This window comes from Jaculus jaculus, chromosome 1 (assembly GCF_020740685.1).
Source record: "Jaculus jaculus isolate mJacJac1 chromosome 1, mJacJac1.mat.Y.cur, whole genome shotgun sequence".
Classification (NCBI taxonomy): domain Eukaryota; kingdom Metazoa; phylum Chordata; class Mammalia; order Rodentia; family Dipodidae; genus Jaculus; species Jaculus jaculus.
In genome coordinates, this window is record NC_059102.1 from 51332202 (window position 1) to 51352936 (window position 20735).

The 20735-nt window shown below is 38.0% G+C and overlaps 1 protein-coding gene across 1 annotated transcript in view; it reads right to left on the reverse strand.

The window, feature by feature from the left end:
• Window positions 1-20735, reverse strand: part of Uhrf2 (ubiquitin like with PHD and ring finger domains 2) — a 78310-nt gene that overhangs the window by 48130 nt on the left and 9445 nt on the right. Inside the window, exons 2-3 of the mRNA XM_004653185.2 lie at window positions 17183-17416; window positions 6277-6536 (exon numbers count right to left, since the gene is read on the reverse strand). Coding sequence (XP_004653242.1) covers window positions 6277-6536; window positions 17183-17416 — 494 coding nt within the window. The remainder of the gene's footprint in view (window positions 1-6276; window positions 6537-17182; window positions 17417-20735) is intronic.

Below are 20735 nucleotides of genomic sequence, written 5' to 3' on the forward strand. Positions count from 1 at the left end.
GAAAATTACATGAAGCCTGGTTTCCTCTTTTGAGTTCATATGACATTATTGTGCTATAGGTTGTATGAGAGTCCATTTAAGAAGTCATCCCAGAGCCAAGTTGGACATGGAGGAACATGCCTCTAAAATCAACAATAGAAGGAAAAGGCAGGTACATCACTGCAAGTTCAAGATCAGCCTCTCTAATGATGAGTTCCAGCTAGCTAGTCAGAGAGAGAGACTTTTCATCAATAGTTTCAGAACCTTTATTATCCCCATAACTATATTCAGTTTTGTAAGTTTACATGGAGGAGCCATGCAGGTTGTCTAACAATAGCATTTGAATTCTAAATAAGCAAATATTAATCTTGCTGGGTGTGGTGGCAAACACCTTTAGTCCCAGAACTCAGGAGGCTGAGGTAGGATCATCATCATGAGTTTGAGGCTACCTTGGTCTTATAGAATGAGGTATATAGGTAAGCCTGGATTAGAATGAGACTCTACCTCGAAAAAACAAAACAAAACAAAAACGAGTTAAGCTTAACCTTTTATGTGTGTGTGTGGGAGCAGGGTCTCACTAGCAGTCTTAACTTTTAATATCTATTTTAATATTTGAATAGAACTTTTCACATTGAAGAAGTTATAAAAGTAAAAGTGTACAAATGTGCCAAAATTGATAGTGAATCTTTTTTTATTGAACATTTAACAATTTGTATTTTGTTTATATTCCCTTGACATTTGCTTACTCATTAATCTTTCTTCATTTTATTTTCTGCACAAACTGCCATTAAGAGAAGAGTTTAGGGGGCTAACGTAATGTAGCATGGACAATGTCCTGAATTGGATCACAGCACAGCATAACCCATATAGCTAAAAAATATCCTAAGTTTGCAATACCTAATTCTATAAGCAATTCTATTTTATATTTGAAGCTACTGGAAACATTTTTTACAAAGGACTAAGTTTTGTAAAAGCACCTGCCTATCTTACTAAGACCCCAGGTTCCATCTCGAGCACTGGACAAATAAAAAAAAAGAAAAAAGGCCCTTTCATCTAGGCACTATGATATACCTACAATCCCAGCACTCCATAAACTAAGGCTGAAAGATCACCTGAGTTCAATGACATAACACCAGCCTTGCCATACACAGTGGTCCATGCCTTTAATCCCAGCACTCAGAAGCTAGGGAAGGAGAATCATTTTGAGTTCAAGGCCAGCCTTACTACAGAGTAAGTTCCCATGCCAGCCTGGGCTAAAATAAGACTCTGCCTCAAAACAAACAAGCAAAAATCCTGCCTAGGCAACACAAGACTCCATTTTAAACCAATATAATTAAATAAATTTATTGGTTAGGCTTTGAGATGCTCACCTTTAATCGCAGCACTTGAGAGGCTGTGATAGGAGGATCACCATGAGTTCCAGGTCAACCTGGGCTCAAGAATGACCCTGCCACAAAAAATATATGTATTTTAAACAATTTCACTTTAAAGTGGCGATTGCTTACCTTCTAAGAACATCAAAAGCAAGATGCTTTATCCTATATGTATATCTTCCTCACTTTTTCTACTTAACAGTTTGTTCACACTACACTGCACCACTCAGAGGTTTAGATAGGACTATACACAGGTTTGCCAAATAGGTAGATTTTTTTCAACTTATTTTGGGTAGGAAAAACAAAGTTAGTACATTGAGGGAAATACATAGTACTTACTATCAAGATTTAAATTTAGAAATTTATTTTGGTCTTTACTTAAAATATGAAACATAAAAAGACTTTATAAAGTGTTTTAGAAATAAAAATTATATTGAATATTGAAGTCATCTAGTACAACCACTGACTATAGAGATTCTCTGCAATGTTTCAAAGTTGTCCAGTCTACAGCTAAAGATTAATATTCATTTACTGTATACTTTTCAAGTCAAACCACTCTCCTTAAGGCTTTTGACTAGTGGAGAATTTCAGGTATTCTTGAAACTCACCACTGTATTATACAGAACTTCCTTCCAGACAAAGCTTTGACAATGAGAACTATCATGACTCAGATCCTTCAGATTAAGTATTTGGTTCTCTCAACTGCTCCTTATTATGCTTTTATATACTCTTATATCTTTTAAAAATAAATATAACTTATTTATTTGCAGAGAGAGAAAGAGAGAGAGGGAGAGGGAAATGAGAAAGAGTATAAGCACTCCAGAGATTCTTGACACTGCAAATGAATTCCTGGCACATAAGCCACTTTGTGTATCTGGCTTATATGGGCACTGGGGAATCAAACCCAGACCATCAGGCTGTATAAGCACGCACCTTTAACTGCTGAGAGGTCTCTTCAGCCCACATCCTTACATTTTAAGTTCTACTCTAAACAAGCATTTGGTTCAAGTAAGCAACAGCCAGTCCAGCACAACTATAACATCACCTATTTGATGGCCACATTATTCTGGCTTACCTTGGATCTCTCTGTTCTGCAAAAACGATTTATAACAGCGGGGTACAATGCACAAACCTGTAGCTCCAACTACTTGGAGGTTAAAACAGAGGAATGCTTGAGCCTAGGAGTAAAAGAATGATCTCATCTTGTGTTTTCTTTTTATTGTTGTTTTTAAGACAGTCTCACTCTGCGCCTTAAATGCATAATGTTCCTTCCTCCCCCTCCTCACTGCTGGTATTACAGGTACATACCACCATGACTGCCTGACCCAAAAGAAAAAACAATATATGGGCTGGAGAAATGGCTTAGTGGTTAAGGCACTTGCCTGCAAAGCCTAAAGAGCTAGGTGCAATTCTCCAGTACCCACGTAAGCCAGATACACAAGGTGGCATATGTATCCAGAATTCCTTTGCAGTGGCTACAGGCCCTGGAACATCTGTTCTCTCTATATCTGCTTCTATCCCTCTCTCAAATACATAAAAGTAAATAGTTTTTTTTAATTATTATTAAAAAGAGGAAGAAAAAACAATACAAAACCTGTATATCACTATCACCAAGTTCTTCAATGCAATCTCTATCTAAAGAACTACTTGAATGACTTACTACAACCAACAGAATGGTCACTGATCACTGTATTTTATTTTCCAGTAATGGTGAAAATGAAACCCAGGGTCTTGGACATGTTAGGCAGGTGCGTTCCTGAGCTACAGCCCTGCCAAACTCATGAAATTTTTAAATTTACTTTTGTAGTGACCATAAAGCTTGGGCAGAATTTGTCATCATATTCACTGCTGTATCAGAATGATCCACTCTACGTGTATATACCAGCCTACGACCAAGAATGCTGATCCAGGTTCTCAAGTATTTATACATTTTATTCTATACTTTATGCAGTTCTTTTCCCATGGGGGGGGGGGGGAAATCACCCTTGCCCAGGCTGACTGGAATTTACTAAATAGCCTCAAAGTGGCCTCAAACTCTGGTGATCCTCCCACTTCTGCCTCCTGAGTGCTTTTTTCCATTTTTAAAGATTTAAGAGACATTAATCACCACTAAGCTTCTGTTATCTTTCTTTTATTTCTCAAAGGAAGTTGGGCTATTGAATCTTGAATTGCCAGCAATAAAACGTTTAATTCCATTATGAGCAATTCCTTTAGACTTCTTATGCATGGTGGACTTAAGACTCTTTTTTTTTTAATTTTAAACTTTTTATTAACATTTTCCATGATTATAAAAAATATCCCATGGTAATTCCCTCCCTCCCAAGACTCTTTTTTAATAACATTCATTCTAACCCAAACAAATTTTTCCATTAACAACAGGAGAAAAAAAAAATGGGCTGGAGAAGTGGCTTAGCAGTTAAGGCACTTGCCTGTGAAACCTAAGGACCCAGGCTCAATTCCCCAGAACTCACATAAGGCAGATGATGCACAAAGTGGCACATGTGTCCAGACTTCATTTGCAGTAGCTAGAGACCCTGGTGAGTTCCCATTCTCTCTCTCTAATAAATAAAAATTAAATTAAATTTTAAAAATAATTTACAAAAGAAGAAAAAGCAGGGCTAGAGAAATGGCTTAGCAGTTAGGGCACTTGTCTGCAAAGCCTAAAGACCCAGGTTTGATTCCCCAATACCCACATAAGCCAGATGCACTTGGTGGCACATGCATCCAGAGTTCATCTGTGGTGACTAGAGGCCCTAGTGTGCCCATTCTCTCCCTCTCTGTAATATGTATGTATTTATAAAATATAATTTTTTAAGTATTTAAATAAAAATGTATCATAAAATTTATATAAGCATATGTATTGTAAGTATATTTATACAAATAAATATATAAATAAACAATAGCAGCAAAAAAAAAAAAAAAAAAGGAAAATTTCTTCTCTGCTCTTAACAACCCCAGGTCAAGTATTTTTGCCAAATAACTCTAAAATTGGCCGGAATGAAGACCCAAGGAGTTTTCCTATTTTTTCACTTTAGCAGAGAAAAAACTCAATCAAAACTTAAATACTCTATTTGGTGGCAACAAGGAATACAGATAATAGCTAGCCACCTGTTGTAGTCAGGTTCACACTGCTGGCAGTAATCACCCAACCAAGAGCAGCTAATGGGAGAAAGGGTTTATTTTCGCTTAGAGACTACAAGGGAAGCTCCATGATGGCAGGTGAAAATGATGGCATGAGCAGTGGGTGGACATCACCCCCTGGCCAACTTCAGGTAGAAAAGGCAATAGGAGAGTGTGCTAAACACTGGCAAGGGAAAACTAGCTATAATACCCTTAAGCCCACTCCCAACAATACACTGCCTCCAGGAGGCATTAATTCCCAATATCCAACAGTTAGTAAGCTAGCATTCAGAACACCTAAATTTATGGAGTACACTTGAATCAAACCACCACACCTCCCAATATTATAATAACTTGCCTCATGCTATGGCATTTATTACATCTGCTTATTATCAATACACTGATTTCACCTTTTCATTCTCACCCCAACTCATCAACAATGTCAGTCTTGGGCAGCCTATCTTCACATACATACTCAACATACGTCTACTATGATAAAAAGTAGCATGATGGCTCATTTAAAACAAGCATCAAAAAAATAAAGATTGAAAGGATTTTACTTGTGATCCCTTTCCAGTAGGGATGAGATGCTACAAGTTGTCTTATAACCATCTTATGCTATAAAACTTCAACAATCAAAGATGTTAAACTCTTAGACTTGGCAAGAATTTAGAAATATATTTTCATTCATTCTAAGATATCATTTGAGTGACAATGTATGTTCTCTTTTTGTGGTTAATAATAATTAAATTGGGGGCTGGAGAGATGGCTTAGCAGTTAAGGTACGTGCTTGCAAAGCCAAAGGACTCAGTTTCAATTCCCCAGGACCCAAATAAAACCAGGTGCACAGTGGCACATGCATCTGGAGTTCATTTGCAGTAGCTGAATGCCCTGGTGTCCCCATTCTCTCTGTGTCTCCTCTTTCTCTGCTTCAAATAAATAAATGAAATGAAAATATTAAAATAACAATAATAATAATGAAATCTGTTCTAACAATGAGATGCTGGGATTTTTGTTTTGTTTGGTTTTGGTTTTTTTGAGGTAGGGTTTCACTCTAGCTCAGGCTGACCTGAAAGTCATTATTTAGTCTCAGGTAGGCCTAAAACTCACAGCGAGCCTCCTATCTCAGCCACCTGACTGCTGGGATTAAAGGTGTGTGCCACCACACCCGTCTCTATGATGTTTTTAATGGATAAAGAAAATTCACTGCTTAAAATCTATGATCTTAATAACAAGATCCACCTAGTATTTCAGAACATATTTTATCTGAGGAAAAAGCAAACTAGGGTATTATTAATAGGCATGGAATTTCTTTTGGGGGAGGTGACAAAAAAGCTCTAACTTAAGTTTGTGGTAATGCACAATCCTGTGACTGTGTTAAAAAACCAATAATGACTTATACCCTTCACATGATAAATTGTATATAAATAATCTATATAAAAAGTAGTTTAAAATAGTTTTGCCTTGTTCTAATGGCTATTACACTACAGATTACAAAACAATTCTTAAAATTAATACATAACAGAAAACAATGTAATAGACAAATAGAAACGTGAATATCCTAAAATAAGTCAGATATTAGGATGACAAAATAAATACTTAAAAGCCAGAGATGACTGACAGTGACAGGGGCCCTTACTTATTAGATAACAATCACTAAACAAACAAAAACAAAAAGAAATTAAAATTGAGCATGACCGCTAAACAATTTCTTTAGAAAAACTATTTTCAATAATCTTGAAAGGTAAAGTTTTGCTTCTATACACAAAACATGAATGAAGTCCTCAATAACATGAGCACTTACTCATCATACTCGATTTGATAAATAACGTCTTCATCAGCAGCAACAGAGTCTGAATTAGACGTAGAGGGAACAGTGTCCAATTTATTTGTGTTCTCTTTGGAATTATGATTTACATTTCCATTAGTCCTTTTATAAGAATTGCCATTCTTCAGTGGAGTTTTGCCACGTGAATGTCCATCAGAAGCTCTAGTAACACTATGTATATGTGCTTCAAACCAAGCACCAAGGCCGACATCTCTGGCATCCACCAATTCATTTACCTAAAAAGAGTTTAAAATTAGTTAATGAAGCTTAATTTCATCTATTGCTTCAAAAACTTTACTATTACTCAACTTGTTTGAGAGATATTATGGTAAGCAATAGTTGCAGCTACTCATGTTTAAAGTGATTAGAGGGCTTGAGAGATGGCTTAGCAGTTAAGGCACTTCCTTGCAAAGCCTCAGGACCCAGGTCTGATTCCCCAGAACCTACATGAGCCAGATGCACATGTGGTGCTTGTGTCTGGAGTTCATTTTCAGTGGCTATAGGGCCTAGCCCATCCATTCTCTATGTCTATTTCTCTCTCTCTCTCTCTCTCTCTCATAAATAAATAAATAAAAATATTTTTTAAACCTTTAAAAATAAAGTCATTAGAGATTTGGTCAAAACTATTCTTTCTACATTATACTATGCTATCTTAAAATTGGTGTTTACTAAAAAATGAGTTAATTTTCCAACTTTCTCTAATGACACAGGTGTTTTTACCTACTTCATATCCATGTCCACACTACACTTTTGAAATTCTTATGTACAAGTCATTCTTGCACATCATCCAATAAGAATGTCACTAATATAAAAAAATCATTCAAACTATCAAGACATCAATTTGTTCCATTAATTTTTTCATAATTCTAAAATAACTTACACTATCAGTCCTTACACAAGAAAAGAGTTTTAAGAATTAAGTACAAAACAAAACTTGACATGAGAGAACTGTTTACAAGAGCAAAGGCAAGAGTCTACTTCACTCAGGTATACACACTGGTAAGTTTTGCCATGGGTTAACAACTCCATAAGCAAATACATTTATTTATCACTTCAAAGAACGAAGATAAGAGTAACAGAGCATAAGACACCAAATACATACTGATGATCCAGAACCAAGTTATCTGACATATAACTAGTACTAAAACCTAGGTAAATCTGAGAATTATGAAATAGAGACAAGAAGTTGTGGAGATAGCCTCACAAACATAAAGATCTTAATTTAATCCTAGTACCCACATAAAAATGACAGGTGTTGTGGTGTGTGCCTTTAATTCCAAAGCTAGGGAAGCAGAGACAGAAGGATTCCTGTAGCCATCTAGTCAGTTGGCAATGTTCAAACCAATGAGATTCTTAAACAAGGTGGGTGACATTTCTAACTTCACAGGCTGTCCTCTGGCCTCACATGAAAGCACTCACAGGGGCTGGAGACATGGCTTAGCGATTAAGGCACTTGCCTGGGAAGCTTAAGGACCCAGGTTCAGTTCCCCAGTATCCATGTGAACCAGATACATAAAGTGGTGCGTAGTCAGGAGTTCGTTTGCAATAGCTAGAGGCCTTGGTATGCAGAATCTCTTTCTCTCTCTCAAATAAATAAATATATTTTTTTTTAAAAGCACCCATGGGATGGAGAGATGGCTTATACGTTAAGGAACTTGCCTGTGAAGCCAAAGGACCCAGGTTTGATTCCCCAGGGCCCACATAAGCCAGATACACAAGGTGGCTCATGTGTCTGGAGTTCATTTACAGTGGCTGAAGGACCTGGCACACCCATTCTCTATCTGCCTCTCTCTTGAAAAAAATAAAAAGTTTAAAAAAAATTAAAAAGCACCCATATAGCCAGGCATGGTGGTGCATGCCTTGAATCCCAGTACTCAGGAGGCAGAGGTAGGAACACTGCTATGAGTTCAAGGCCACCTTGAGACTACATAGTAAATTCCAGGTCAGCCTGGGCTAGAACGAGACCCTGCCTTGAAAAACCAAAAGAGCACCCATATATACATAAGCATGCACACATGAGTAACACACACACACACAAAGAAAAGGAAATGGAGGCAGGTAAAATAAAGACCTCTCTTACAATGTGATGACAGGCTGTGGAGATGGCTCAGTAGGTAAGAAAGGACCTGATTTGCAATGAGTTCAACTTCTTAGCATCCATGTAAACAGCAGGTCATAGCCACACATGCCTGTTAACCAGTCCTGTGGGGAGTTGGAGATTAGAGAAGCCCTGAGGCTAACTGGTCAGCCAGTCTGACGTAAAAGGCCAATTCCAGGCTCCATGAGAGACTTCATTTCATGGAAACATGCAACAGAGGACACCTAATGTTCACCTCTGGCTTCCATATAGGTGTGCAAGGAGCATGTGCATCTGCACACATGCATATACTACACAGAAAGAAAAAAAGTGGGGGCTAGAGAGATGGCTTAGTGGTTAAGCGCTTGCCTGTGAAGCCTAAGGACCCCGGTTTGAGGCTCAATTCCCCAGGACCCATGTTAGCCAGATGCACAAAGGGGGGGCACGTGTCTGGAGGTCATTTTTGCCATCATACAAAGTAACCTGACATAGTTGATATGTAAAAATGAACTTCAAAGATAAGTGATCAACTTAGAAAGATTAAAAATAAAAGATTTCAAATCACTAAGCTAACAAAGTACAGACAAGCCCAAATACATGAATTTTCACTACCAGAAGAGACACAGCATTTGACCAAAAGGCTGCATACTTTATGAACACCATAGCCATTAAACAGTTTGAAAGACACAGTTGAATGTAGCAGAACGAAGAGTCTAGAGGAGAAGAAAAAGAAGTAATTTCCAACCAGATCAGGCATAGAAAAGAATCAGAGAATGAACATGTTATATATATGCTACATGAACTAATTCACATATGAAATGAACACAGGCTCATTTCTTCTGTAGCAGTCACTGACAGATTTAAAGACAATTTCTTGCAGGCAACACAGCTGAAACAAAAAATAATCAATGTTGGTCTGGAGAGATGGCTTAGCAGTTAAGCACTTGCCCATGAAGCCTAAGGACGCCAGTTCAAGGTTCAACTCCTCAGGACCCACGTTAGCCAGATGTACAAGGGGGCGCACACATCTGGAGTTAGTTTGCAGTGGCTGGAGGTCCTGGTGTGCCCATTCTCTATCTATCTATATCTGCCTCTTTCTCTCTCTGTCTGTCACTCTCAAATAAATAAATAAATAAATAAATAAATAAATAAATAAATAAATAAAATCCAATGTTGAGGTTTAAAAGCCTTTAGAAAATAAATGGAAGCTACTACTCTTTCACAGCAAATCATAATATATGGTTTCAGCTGAGCATAGTTGCTCACGTCTTTAATTCCAGCACTAGGGTGGCTGAGGTAAGTGGATCACCATGAGTTCAAGGGGGAAATATACATATATTGCACTATGCCCTTTGTTGTAACTTGTGACAGAATACAACATGTAGTTGATACTAAAACAACGAAAATACCTTAAGCCCTGAAAGTGATATATACCTAGACTTCCAGCACTCCAGAAGCTGAGGCTGGAAGGTCACAAGTTCAAAGCCAGCCTAGGCTACAGAGGCAGAATATATTTCAAAAAGAACAAAAAGATAAAGCCGGGCGTGGTGGCGCACGCCTTTAATCCCAGCACTCGGGAGGCAGAGGTAGGAGGATTGCCATGAGTTCAAGGCCACCCTGAGATGACAGAGTTAATTCCAGGTCAGCCTGGACCAGAGTGAGACCCTACCTCGAAAAACCAAAAAAATAAAGATACAGGAATACAAACCTAACAGTGAATCAGTAAGTGGTACAAATGAAATGTTGAAATTCACCTACCATATGTAAGAACTAGCAGGTACATTTGGATCGATCTAAAATATTGCTAATGGGGCTTTAAAGGTGCTTTCTAGAAAAGCCTAACAGCTTGAGTTTGATACCCCAGTACCCACAAAAATAGCCAGATGCATCTTTAGTTCATATAGCAGTGGCAGGAGGCCCTGGTGCACCCATAGAATCTGTCTGCCTCTTTGTCTCTATATCAAATAAATAAGCACTTTAAAAAATATTGTCAATATTTACATACACAAAGGTAGGGCATAGTTATTTGAATGAGTAAATCTACACTTATAACTAGAAATAAGAACTCTAAATTTGACTATTATCACAGGAAAACATTTTAAACATATATACACACTAGGGTGGAGATGCTTTTAAATTCTAAAGATTTTATACAATGCACAAATACAAATGCCAAGGCCAAATTTAAAATGTATTAAAAGCTGGGCGTGGTGGCGCACGCCTTTAATCCCAGCACTCGGGAGGCAGAGGTAGGAGGACCGCTGTGAGTTCGAGGCCACCCTGAGACTACATAGTGAATTCCAGGTCAGCCTGAGCCAGAGTGAGACCCTGCCTCGAAAAACCAAAAAATAAAAATATAAATAAATAAATAAATAAAACGCATTAAAAGACAAGCTGTTTATAAAGCCTGGATTTAGATGAGAGTTCAGAACAAAAATACTTAAGCCAATATAATTAACATGAAAACATGATACTGCCCTAGCCCTTCTAAGGAATAGTGGTAATTGGGTTCTTAGTTTGCTAGAAAGGAGTAGCAAAATTTAAGAGACAGCTGGGCACATACAATTCCAGATATTGGGAACCTGAAACAGAAGGATCACAAGAGTTTGAGGCCTGCCTGGACTACATAGTGAGACCCTGTATCAAAAAAAAATTAATAAATAAAAATAAAATGAAAAGACAACATGGCAAAAAAAAAAAAAAGAAGACAATGCATATATGAGTGGAAGTGTTTCAATCAGATACACAAGAGTTTTAATTTAGCAGAGAGTTAATGTTATTAAAAAGAAGACTTCCTTAAATGTTTCCAAGAACATTTAAGAGAAGGCACTCAAGGCCACACAGGAAAGCACCAGGTTTAGTCAAGAGGCAAAAGAAACTAGGAAAAAACACAGCCCAGAGCTTTAATGTGTCTCCCAACAGAAAGGTAAAATAGGTCCAACAGAGCAGATAACCTATATCCTACGATCTATCACACCATTTTATTGGATTTACACGTAAACAAAATAAAGTTAGGCCAGGCATGGTGGCACACACTTTCAAGTATTTTATTTTTATTCATTTATTTATTGAACAGAGAAAGGAGAGAGAGAGAGAGAGAGAGAGAGAGAAAGAGAGAGAGAGAATGGGCGCACCAGGGCTTCTGTCCACTACAAATGAACTCTAGATGCTTGAGGCCCCCTTGTGCACCTGGCTAACATGGGTCCTGGGGAACTGAGCCTGGGTCCTTTGGCTTTGCAGGCAACTGCCTTAACTGCTAAATCATCCCTCCAGACCATTTTAAAAAATATTTTATTTTTATTTATTTATTTGACAGAGAAAGGAGGAGAGAAAAACAGAGAGAGAACGCACACACTTTTAATCTCAGCACAGGGAAGGCAGAGATACAGGAACATTATGAATTCAAGGCTAGCCTGGGACTACAGAGTGAGTTCTAGGTCAGCCTGGGCTGCAGTAAGCCCCTACCTCAAAAAAAAAAAAAAAAAGTTACATGCACTCATTTATATCAAATTCAGAAACGACCAAATTAGGTTTGCATAAGCAGGTTAAATATTATTAAGAAGCTATTTGAACAAAGAGAAGATAAGCATAGAAATTCGGGTAGCAGTTACAAGGAAAGAAGACATGAGAAAGAGGTACATGGGAAATTCCTAGGATGCTGGTAAGAGTGTCACTGTTTGTTTATTTAAGGCAGGGCTCACTCTAGCACAGGCTGGACTGGAATTCAATCTGTAGCCCAGGTTGGCCTCCAACTCATGGTGATCCTCCTACATCAACCTCCTGAATGTTGGGCCCATAGGCATGATCCACCACACCACGCCAGACTCCTGTTTCTTAATTTGGATGGTGTTTATAAACACTGATGGACAATACTTCTTCTTCTTCTTTTTTTTTTTTTTCTTGTCTTTCTGGACAGTACTTCTTTAAGCTGCTCTTTTGATGTTGTCCATTACATTTTCCAAATTGTACTATGAACAAAAGACCTAATAGAACATGATAAAATATCACTAATTTTACTCAGATTATTAATCAGTTTCTCTTTTTCTTGTGTTTCCCATTAAGCATGAAAAAAAAAAATGCAAAAAGCTCAACTGCCACACACTTGTTGAAATGTAAAAACAACACTAAAACATATCACTTTAGCTAGATGACAACCATTTCAAAAGTAGGACCTTAATTAAGACATATAAAGTTCCCACATTCAAAAACCAAAATTAGGGCTGAAGAGATGGCTCAGTAGTTAAAGGTGTTTGCATGTAAAGCCTGATAGCCTAGGTTCAATGCCCCATATAAAGCCATATGTACAAAGTGGCACATGCATCTGGAATTCAACATAAGCTCAATGACCAGTTGGAATGGATGAACCCAGTCCCTGTTTAATCTCCTACAGACCTTCTTCAAATGTGAATAATGATGAGTAGTTTTTCTCAACAGCAACAATACTGCTCAAAGTTAGCCATCTTGATATACTATTTGAACGCTATTCTATAGAAATTATGAATAAATTTTTATCTGTTTTTCTATTTAATTTTTATTAGAGAGAGGAAAGGAGAGAAGGAAGGAGGGAGGGAGAATGGATGTGCAAGGGCCTTCGGCCACTGCAAACAAACTTCAGATGCAGGCACTACCATGTGCACATGGGTACTGGGGAATTGAACCTGAGTCCTTAGGCTTAGTAGAGAAGTGCCTTAACTGTTATGCCATCTCTCCAGCCCAAATTTTTAAAAATTTACCTTTATGCACCACTTATCTTGATGTTCAAAGAATAGCATTTCAGTTAAATGGGAAGAGGAAAACAAACAAATTCTTTGTTTACACAGGAAGTAATTTTAATTATCAAGCTCTTCATTTATAAAAGGAAAATCTGGCCAGGTATGGTGGCACTCACCTTTAATCCCAGCACTGAGGAGGGAGAGGTAGGAGGGTCACTGTGACTGTGAGGCCAGCCTGAGACAATGAATTCCAGGTGAGCCTGAGTTAGAGTGAGTCCCTACCTCAAAAAAACAAAAATAGTCAGGCATAGTGGCACACACCTTTAATCCCAGCACTCAGGAGGCAAAGATAGGATCACCATGAGTTCGAGGCCACCCTGAGACTACATAGTGAATTCCAGGTCAGCATGGGCTAGTATGTGACCCTACCTCGAAAAAACAAAAATAAGTAAATGAATTCAAAATAAAAGGAAAATGTGGAGCTAAGTTATAGGTCAGTACTAAATAAAGTGCTTAGTATGCAAAAGACCACAGGTTGGCCTGGAGAGATGACTTAGCGGTTAAGCGAAGCCTAAGGACCCCCATTTGAGGCTCAATTCCCCAGGACCCACATTATCCAGGTGCACAAGGGGGCACACGCATCTGGAGTTCATTTGCAGTGGCTGGAGGCCCTCGTGCCCCCATTCTCTCTCTGTGTCTGTTGCTCTCAAATAAATAAATAAAATAAAAAGAAATTTAAAAAGAAAAAACCCACAAAAAAACAAAAGGTCTCAGGTTCAATTCTTAACATTATCCTCCCCCCCAAAAAGAATGCTTACAAAGCAAAATTACATAAGTAAGCAGTCAAGATAAAGGAAAAATTTCCCAATTTTTACCTAAAAAACAAAATAATTGATAATAAAACTTCCACAATTTAAAAAAATGAAACTCAAAAACAATTCAAGAGTAGTTCCTTTTAAACCGTTTTCAGTTCAGCTAGATTAATAGAAGTTCCAAGAACACAGGGACAATATCACTTTGTTTAGTCATCTACCTTTAATACCAAGTACAAGTCTATACTATATATACAAATGTTCATAAGAGGAATTAACTGAAAATAACCCATTACACAAACTTTCAAATACTTATGACAATAACTTTATCAACACAAAAAAGCAAACAAATCTGTTAGCTTCTTCAACCAAAAAGGAAGATTAAATGTAGCTTTAAAAATATTAAAAGGGGCTGGAGAGATGGCTTAGCGGTTAAGCGCTTGCCTGTGAAGCCTAAGGACCCCGGTTCGAGGCTCGGTTCCCCAGGTCCCACGTTAGCCAGATGCACAAGGGGGCGCACGCGTCTGGAGTTCGTTTGCAGAGTCTGGAAGCCCTGGCGCGCCCATTCTCTCTCTCTCCCTCTACCTGTCTTTCTCTCTGTGTCTGTCGCTCTCAAATAAATAAATAAATAAATAATAAATAAATAAAAATTAAAAAAATAAAAAAATATTAAAGTACCAGGCGTGATGGCGCACACCTTTAATCTCAGCACTCGGGAGATAAAAGTAGGAGGATTGCTGTGAGTTCGAGGCCACCCTGAGACTCCATAGTGAATTCCAGGTCAGCCTGGGCTAGAGTGAGACCCTACCTTGAAAAACAAAATAAACAAATAAATAAATAAAAGTACAGAGGCAGGAGAGATGGCTCAGCAGTGTGCTTCCTAAACTAGCATAGGGTCGGAGGGGAACTGGGATAGCTTGAGCTCAATTCCCCAGCACCTAGGTAACCAGCTGCATGTGGTAACCATGCATGTAATCCCAGTCTTGTAAGGAACAGAGACCAGAGCATAGCTGAAGCTCATGAAAACAGCAAGCTCTGGAATCAGTGGGAGACTCCCTCAAATGCAGATGCACGATAGAGGTGAGGCACCCAGTGTTTTTCCGCTCTGGTCTTAGGAAACATGTATCTGAGCCGGGCGTGGGGGTACACTCCTTTAATCCCAGCACTTGGGAAGCAGAGGTAGGTGGACTGCCGGAGAGTTCAAGGCCACCTTGAGACTACACAGCAAATTCAGGTCAGCCTGGGCTACAACGAAACCCTATCTTGAAAAACCAAAAAGATAAAAAAAAAAAAAAAAAAAAGGAAACAGGTATCTGCACACACACCACTCACCACACTATCCATCCATCATCCATTTTTCCACCTATCCATATATATTATATATGAAATGTGTGTGTGTGTGCGCGCGCGCACATGTGTGTAACAACACAAGTAACATTAGTCTTTTTAGAGTTAAGTGATGGGTTCTAATGTGTTCCTAAATTGAGTAAATTATCTTCCAAGTATTATTGAAAGATACAATTTACCTGGAATTTGAAACCAGGTTTGATAACAAAGCTTTAGTCTTTTTTTTTTTCTTTAATTTTCTCCAACTGCTAGACACATAGGAACATAGTGAAGATCTGTAGCATCTATACTATGTAATTGTATGAAATACAGTAACCATTAAATAAAGGCAGGTGGGGCTGGAGAAATAGTTTATTGGTTAAGATGCTTGCCTGCGAAGCCTAAGGACCCAGGTTCAATTCTCCAGGACCCAAGTAAGCCAGATGCAGATGGTGGTTCATATGTCTGGAGTTCGTTTGCAATGGCTGGAGGCCCTGGTGCGCCCATTCTCACTCACTCACACTCTCTCTCCCTCCCTTTGTCTCTAATAAATGAATAAATCTTTTAAAAAATTCTATTAATAAGGCCAGGCATGGTGGTACAAGCCTATAATTACAGCTCTTGGGTGGGAGTATCACAAATTCAAAACCAACCTGGGGCTGCAGAAATGGCTCAGCAGTAAGTTTTTGCCTACAAAGCCTACCAACCCGGGTTCCATTCTCCAGTATCCATATAAAGCCAGATGCACACTGTGAAGTTTGTTTGCAGTGGCTAGAGAACCTGACGTGCACATTCTCAACCTAACCCCCAACTTACAAATAAGTAAAAATATTTACAAATAAATAAATAAAACTCAGTCAGTAAGCCACTAATGATACATTCAACTTTGAAGCAAACACCTTAATCAAACGAGCCATCTACCCAGCCCTAGCCAAAAGATAACTGATATAAAACAGCATCAAAAATATAAAACTACCAGAAATGAATCAAATAAGATGAAGAGAGCCCTCACTAAGATGTCAAAGATCTAAACTGAGAGATCTACTGTGTTAATGAATTTAAATTAACAACGAATGTTAATAAAGTTGATCTTTAAATGCGATCCCCCACTGAAATCCAAGCAGGTTGCTTGTAGAGCTTTGTACAGCCACTTCTAACAATTTTTAATTTCAAGTATTTACAATCATAAACCAAGACATGCTTGAAAAGGAGCTAGACTTCATAAATGAGAGGGAGACAGCGAACTCTGTAAGGCTACAGCACTCAGAACAGCATGGAAATATGGTTAAACAAACAGAACATTAGCATAAGTTACACGGACAGTCCAATGAAAAAGAAGTCTGACATTATGCTCTGAATGAAAAACCAGCACTTCTATCTTTGAGTAAAAATGTCTAAACAAACAGCACTATTAAAAACAGCTGATGTTGGAACACAGCCCAGACATCTATTAAATATAGTAGTATGTTAATAAAGTACAATGTACTAATATAAAGGAATAAAATATGGCTATATTCATGAGAAAAACTGATGTTGAGAAACAGTAGAATCCCATCTTAAAAAAACTTAACTGTACACAAAACAACAGATTGTTTAGAGAAGTAAAAATTTAAGAGTAAAACTAAAGAAATACAAGGAAATTATCATAAAAGTAGCTTACTTCACAAAAGAAAGAGCTATGTTTGGTAGGGTCACATAGAAAATTTTTTAAAGATTGGCATCATTCTATTTCTTAACATAAATGGAATTCCACAATGTTCGCTTTATTGTTCTTTGAACTGTATGTGTGTGTATTTGTCTGCCACAGCAATATTTAAAAACTACTTTTAACAGTTAAAATAACACTTCAATCTTTACTTTCAAATGCAAATTAATATTTACAAATTCGCATCCTAAATAAAAAGAACATACATCTGCATTCTCACAAAGTAGTAAGAATTGTGAAAAGGCCATACCTTATACAATCCAAAGCCAGGATCAACCAGACAAGCACGAGCTGATGCAGATGGCTGCCGGGAAGATCCCACCCTTGCAGTTTTCTTTACTTTAGGCGGGCTATTAGAACAGGGCTTAGCCTGTACATCAGTCTGTTTAGATGTGCTAGGAAGATCAGAGTCTGGACGAACAAGCAGCTGAATTATATCATTCAATCCAACATCATAGTCAAATAAAGTATATCCATTTTCCAACTAGAAAAAAAAAGAGAAATATATACTGAAATGCTTATCTCAAAACTCCATTTCTACAACTTTAGGTATCTAAATATCCTAGCCCAACTATTAAACTCATACCATTGCAACTTAATGATATGAAATCATTCTCAAGTATATTGCAGCCTCTAATGTCAGCACCTTTCCTGAACCCTAATAAAATCAGAAGAATCTCTCCAGATGAACCACAGGGAAAACTGCTTTCCATTAAAATAAAAATCTGTATCCTAGCGGCTGTGATCTTAAGACTGAGCCAAAACAAGACAAACAAACCTCTAAGCTAATTTAACCTCTCACCAATTTTGTTTGTGTCCTCATCCTTTTTTATTTGCTGGGGAAGGGGAGGGATTGCCATCTAGCCTAGGCTGATGTGGATTTCGCTATATAGTTTCAGGCTGGCCTTGAACTCACAGTGATCTTCCTGTCTCTGCCTCCCAAGTGCTGGGATTAAAAGGTGTGTGCCAACACACCTGGCTGTCCTAATCTTTTGATTAGTCTTAAATTCATGATCTTGGTGCCTTTGCCTCTTGAGTGCTGGGATTACAAGTATGCACCACATAGCTTTCTCAAAAAAAAAAAAAAAAAAAAAAAAACTTGCTTATTTTAATCAAAAGTACCTTGATTCTACTGAAGAAAAAAGTGAATTTTGAAAACTGGCTGTTTTATATATATATATTTTTTATCCATTATTTATTTATTTGACAGTGACAGACACAGAGAGAAAGACAGATAGAGGGAGAGAGAGAATGGGCGTGCCAGAGCTTCCAGCCACTGCAAACGAACTCCAGACGCGTGCGCCCCCTTGTGCGTCTGGCTAACGTGGGACCTGGGGAACCGAGCCTTGAACCGGGGTCCTTAGGCTTCACAGGCAAGCACTTAACCGCTAAGCCATCTCTCCAGCCTGAAAACTGGCTGTTTTATAGCCTTATGTTTATTAAGACATTAGGTCAATTACTTTACCTTTCTGACACACTGTTGATAATTTAAGTAAAGCAGGAATAATTACAACTCTTGCTTATGCTATATTTCACACATCTAAAGTTCTCTAATTCGGTCTATCAGCAAAGATTATCAAGTTTTATCATAAAGTCTTATAGGATAAATTCAAATAAGCTGTACTATACTGCAACTCACCCATATTTTGTGGGGTTATGGAATTAACTAGATTCCTACACACACACACAAAAACACAAACAAAAAGATGTGCTGAAGTTCTTACTCCAAAGTACCACGGTGAGCTGAAAGTAGTGATAGAGTACCTAGTTATTACACAAGGCCTAAGTTCAAGTCTCAGCATCAAACAAACAAACAAAAATTCAGAATCTGACCATATATGGATATAGGCTCTTTAGAGGAATCCAGAAAAACACTTGAGAAAAGTGCAAACCTATTGTTTTAGACTGGGTTGTGTACGCTGAACATTTATATACTGAAGACCAATGCTCAGACCTTGTGGACAGGGTCTCTAAAAAGAGGTAATAAAATTAAAATGAGGTCATTAGGTAAGCCTCTGTGTGAGTTTTCTTTAGAAAAAGAAAGATGGAAACTGACAACAGGAAGACCAAATAAAGATGCAGAAAAGAGGCCATATGACTACAGTAATATAAATTCATTAAATAGGAGCTGGAGAAGTGGTTCAGCAATTAAGGTGCATGCCTGCAAAGCCTAATGACCTGGGTTCAATTACCCGGTACCAACAAAAAGCCAAATACACAAAGTGGTGCACACATCTGTAGTTCTCTGCAGTGGCTAGAGGACCTGGTGCGCCCATTCGCATGCTTTGCCCGTGTTTGCATCGCGCGCTCTTCCCCCCCACACTTGCATATAAATAATTGATCAATTAAAAAAGAAATTCAGCTAATAATTAAGAATTTCCTGTTTATTACAGGAAGGACTACCCTACAGCCAGACAGCAAGTCCATAACTAACTGATACCATGAATTCTATCCTCTACAACTGATACAAATTTCTAATACTTTAAGCCAGTTTTGGAACTTTATTGCATTAATCCTATGAAACTAAGTTTCTACTCTTTGTTTCTTTATAAATTTCAGTTGACTATTTCACACTATTACAATAAAAAAAACCTGTAACTCTTTAAAAATACTATTACCTTGTAGTTTGCCTGTTATGTATGTATGTATGTATGTATGTATGTATGTATGTATGTATATGCATATATGTATCTAGGTACACAAATAGTCATCACTAAGAACTACAAACAAGCCCAGGCATGGTGGTGCACACCTTTAATCCCAGCACTTGGGAGACACCCTACCTCGAAAAAACAAAACAAGAACTACAAACAAAAATAACAGTATTTAAGAATTCAAACAAAGAGAGTAAGTAAATATATCCATTAATTAAAAATTTACTAATGTTGGGCTGAAGAAATGGCTTAGTGGTTAATGTGCTTGCCTGCAAAGCCAAAGGACCCAGGTTAGATTCCCTAGGGTCCAAGTAAACCAGATTCACAAGGTGGCACAATCATCTGAAGTTCGTTTGCAGTGGGGGAAGGCCCTAGCATGCCCGTTCGTTCTTTCTACCTATCTGCCTCTTTCCTCTCTCAAATAAACAAAATTTAATTTTTTTTCTTTCCTAATGTCTTAGATGAGTGATTTTTATTCAGATGACCCCAAAACACACCTAGCTTAACTCCACATGTTACAAGTATTCACATTTGCTAAATGAAAATGATAGATCAAGAGTTTCACGAATTTCCCAGGTACTATCTCACAGGTTAGTTATACTTGACCACAATAATAGAGTGCTTGCCTACCACACACAAGACCTGGGTTCAGTCCCCAGCCAGCCAGACACACTACCCCACCTTAGACACAAAAACAAAAAAATATCATACTTAGCCTACATAAGCCTGAGAAATATCCCAAGGCAGAAACCAGGTAAGTCCTTACACAGACAGGAATCTTAACATAGCATATATTAATTAAGAACTCCTCCAGTCTTAAACCCTCTATGCAGGGGCACACAAAATGCAAAACTTGGCTGGTGAGATGGCTTAATGGTTAAAACTCTTACCTGCAAAGCCTAAGGACTCAGGTTTGATTCGCCAGTACCCACGTAAAGCTAGATACACAAGGTGGTGCATGCATCTGGAATTCATTTGCAGTTGCTAGAGTCCCTGGCATGCACATATTCTCACTCTCCCCTCTCTCAAATAAATGTTTTTTTGTTTGTCTGTTTGTTTTGTTTTGTTTTTTAAGGCAAAAACTGGGCTGGAGAGATGGCTTAGCAGTTAGTGCTTGCCTGTGAAGCCTAAGGACCCCGGTTCAAGGCT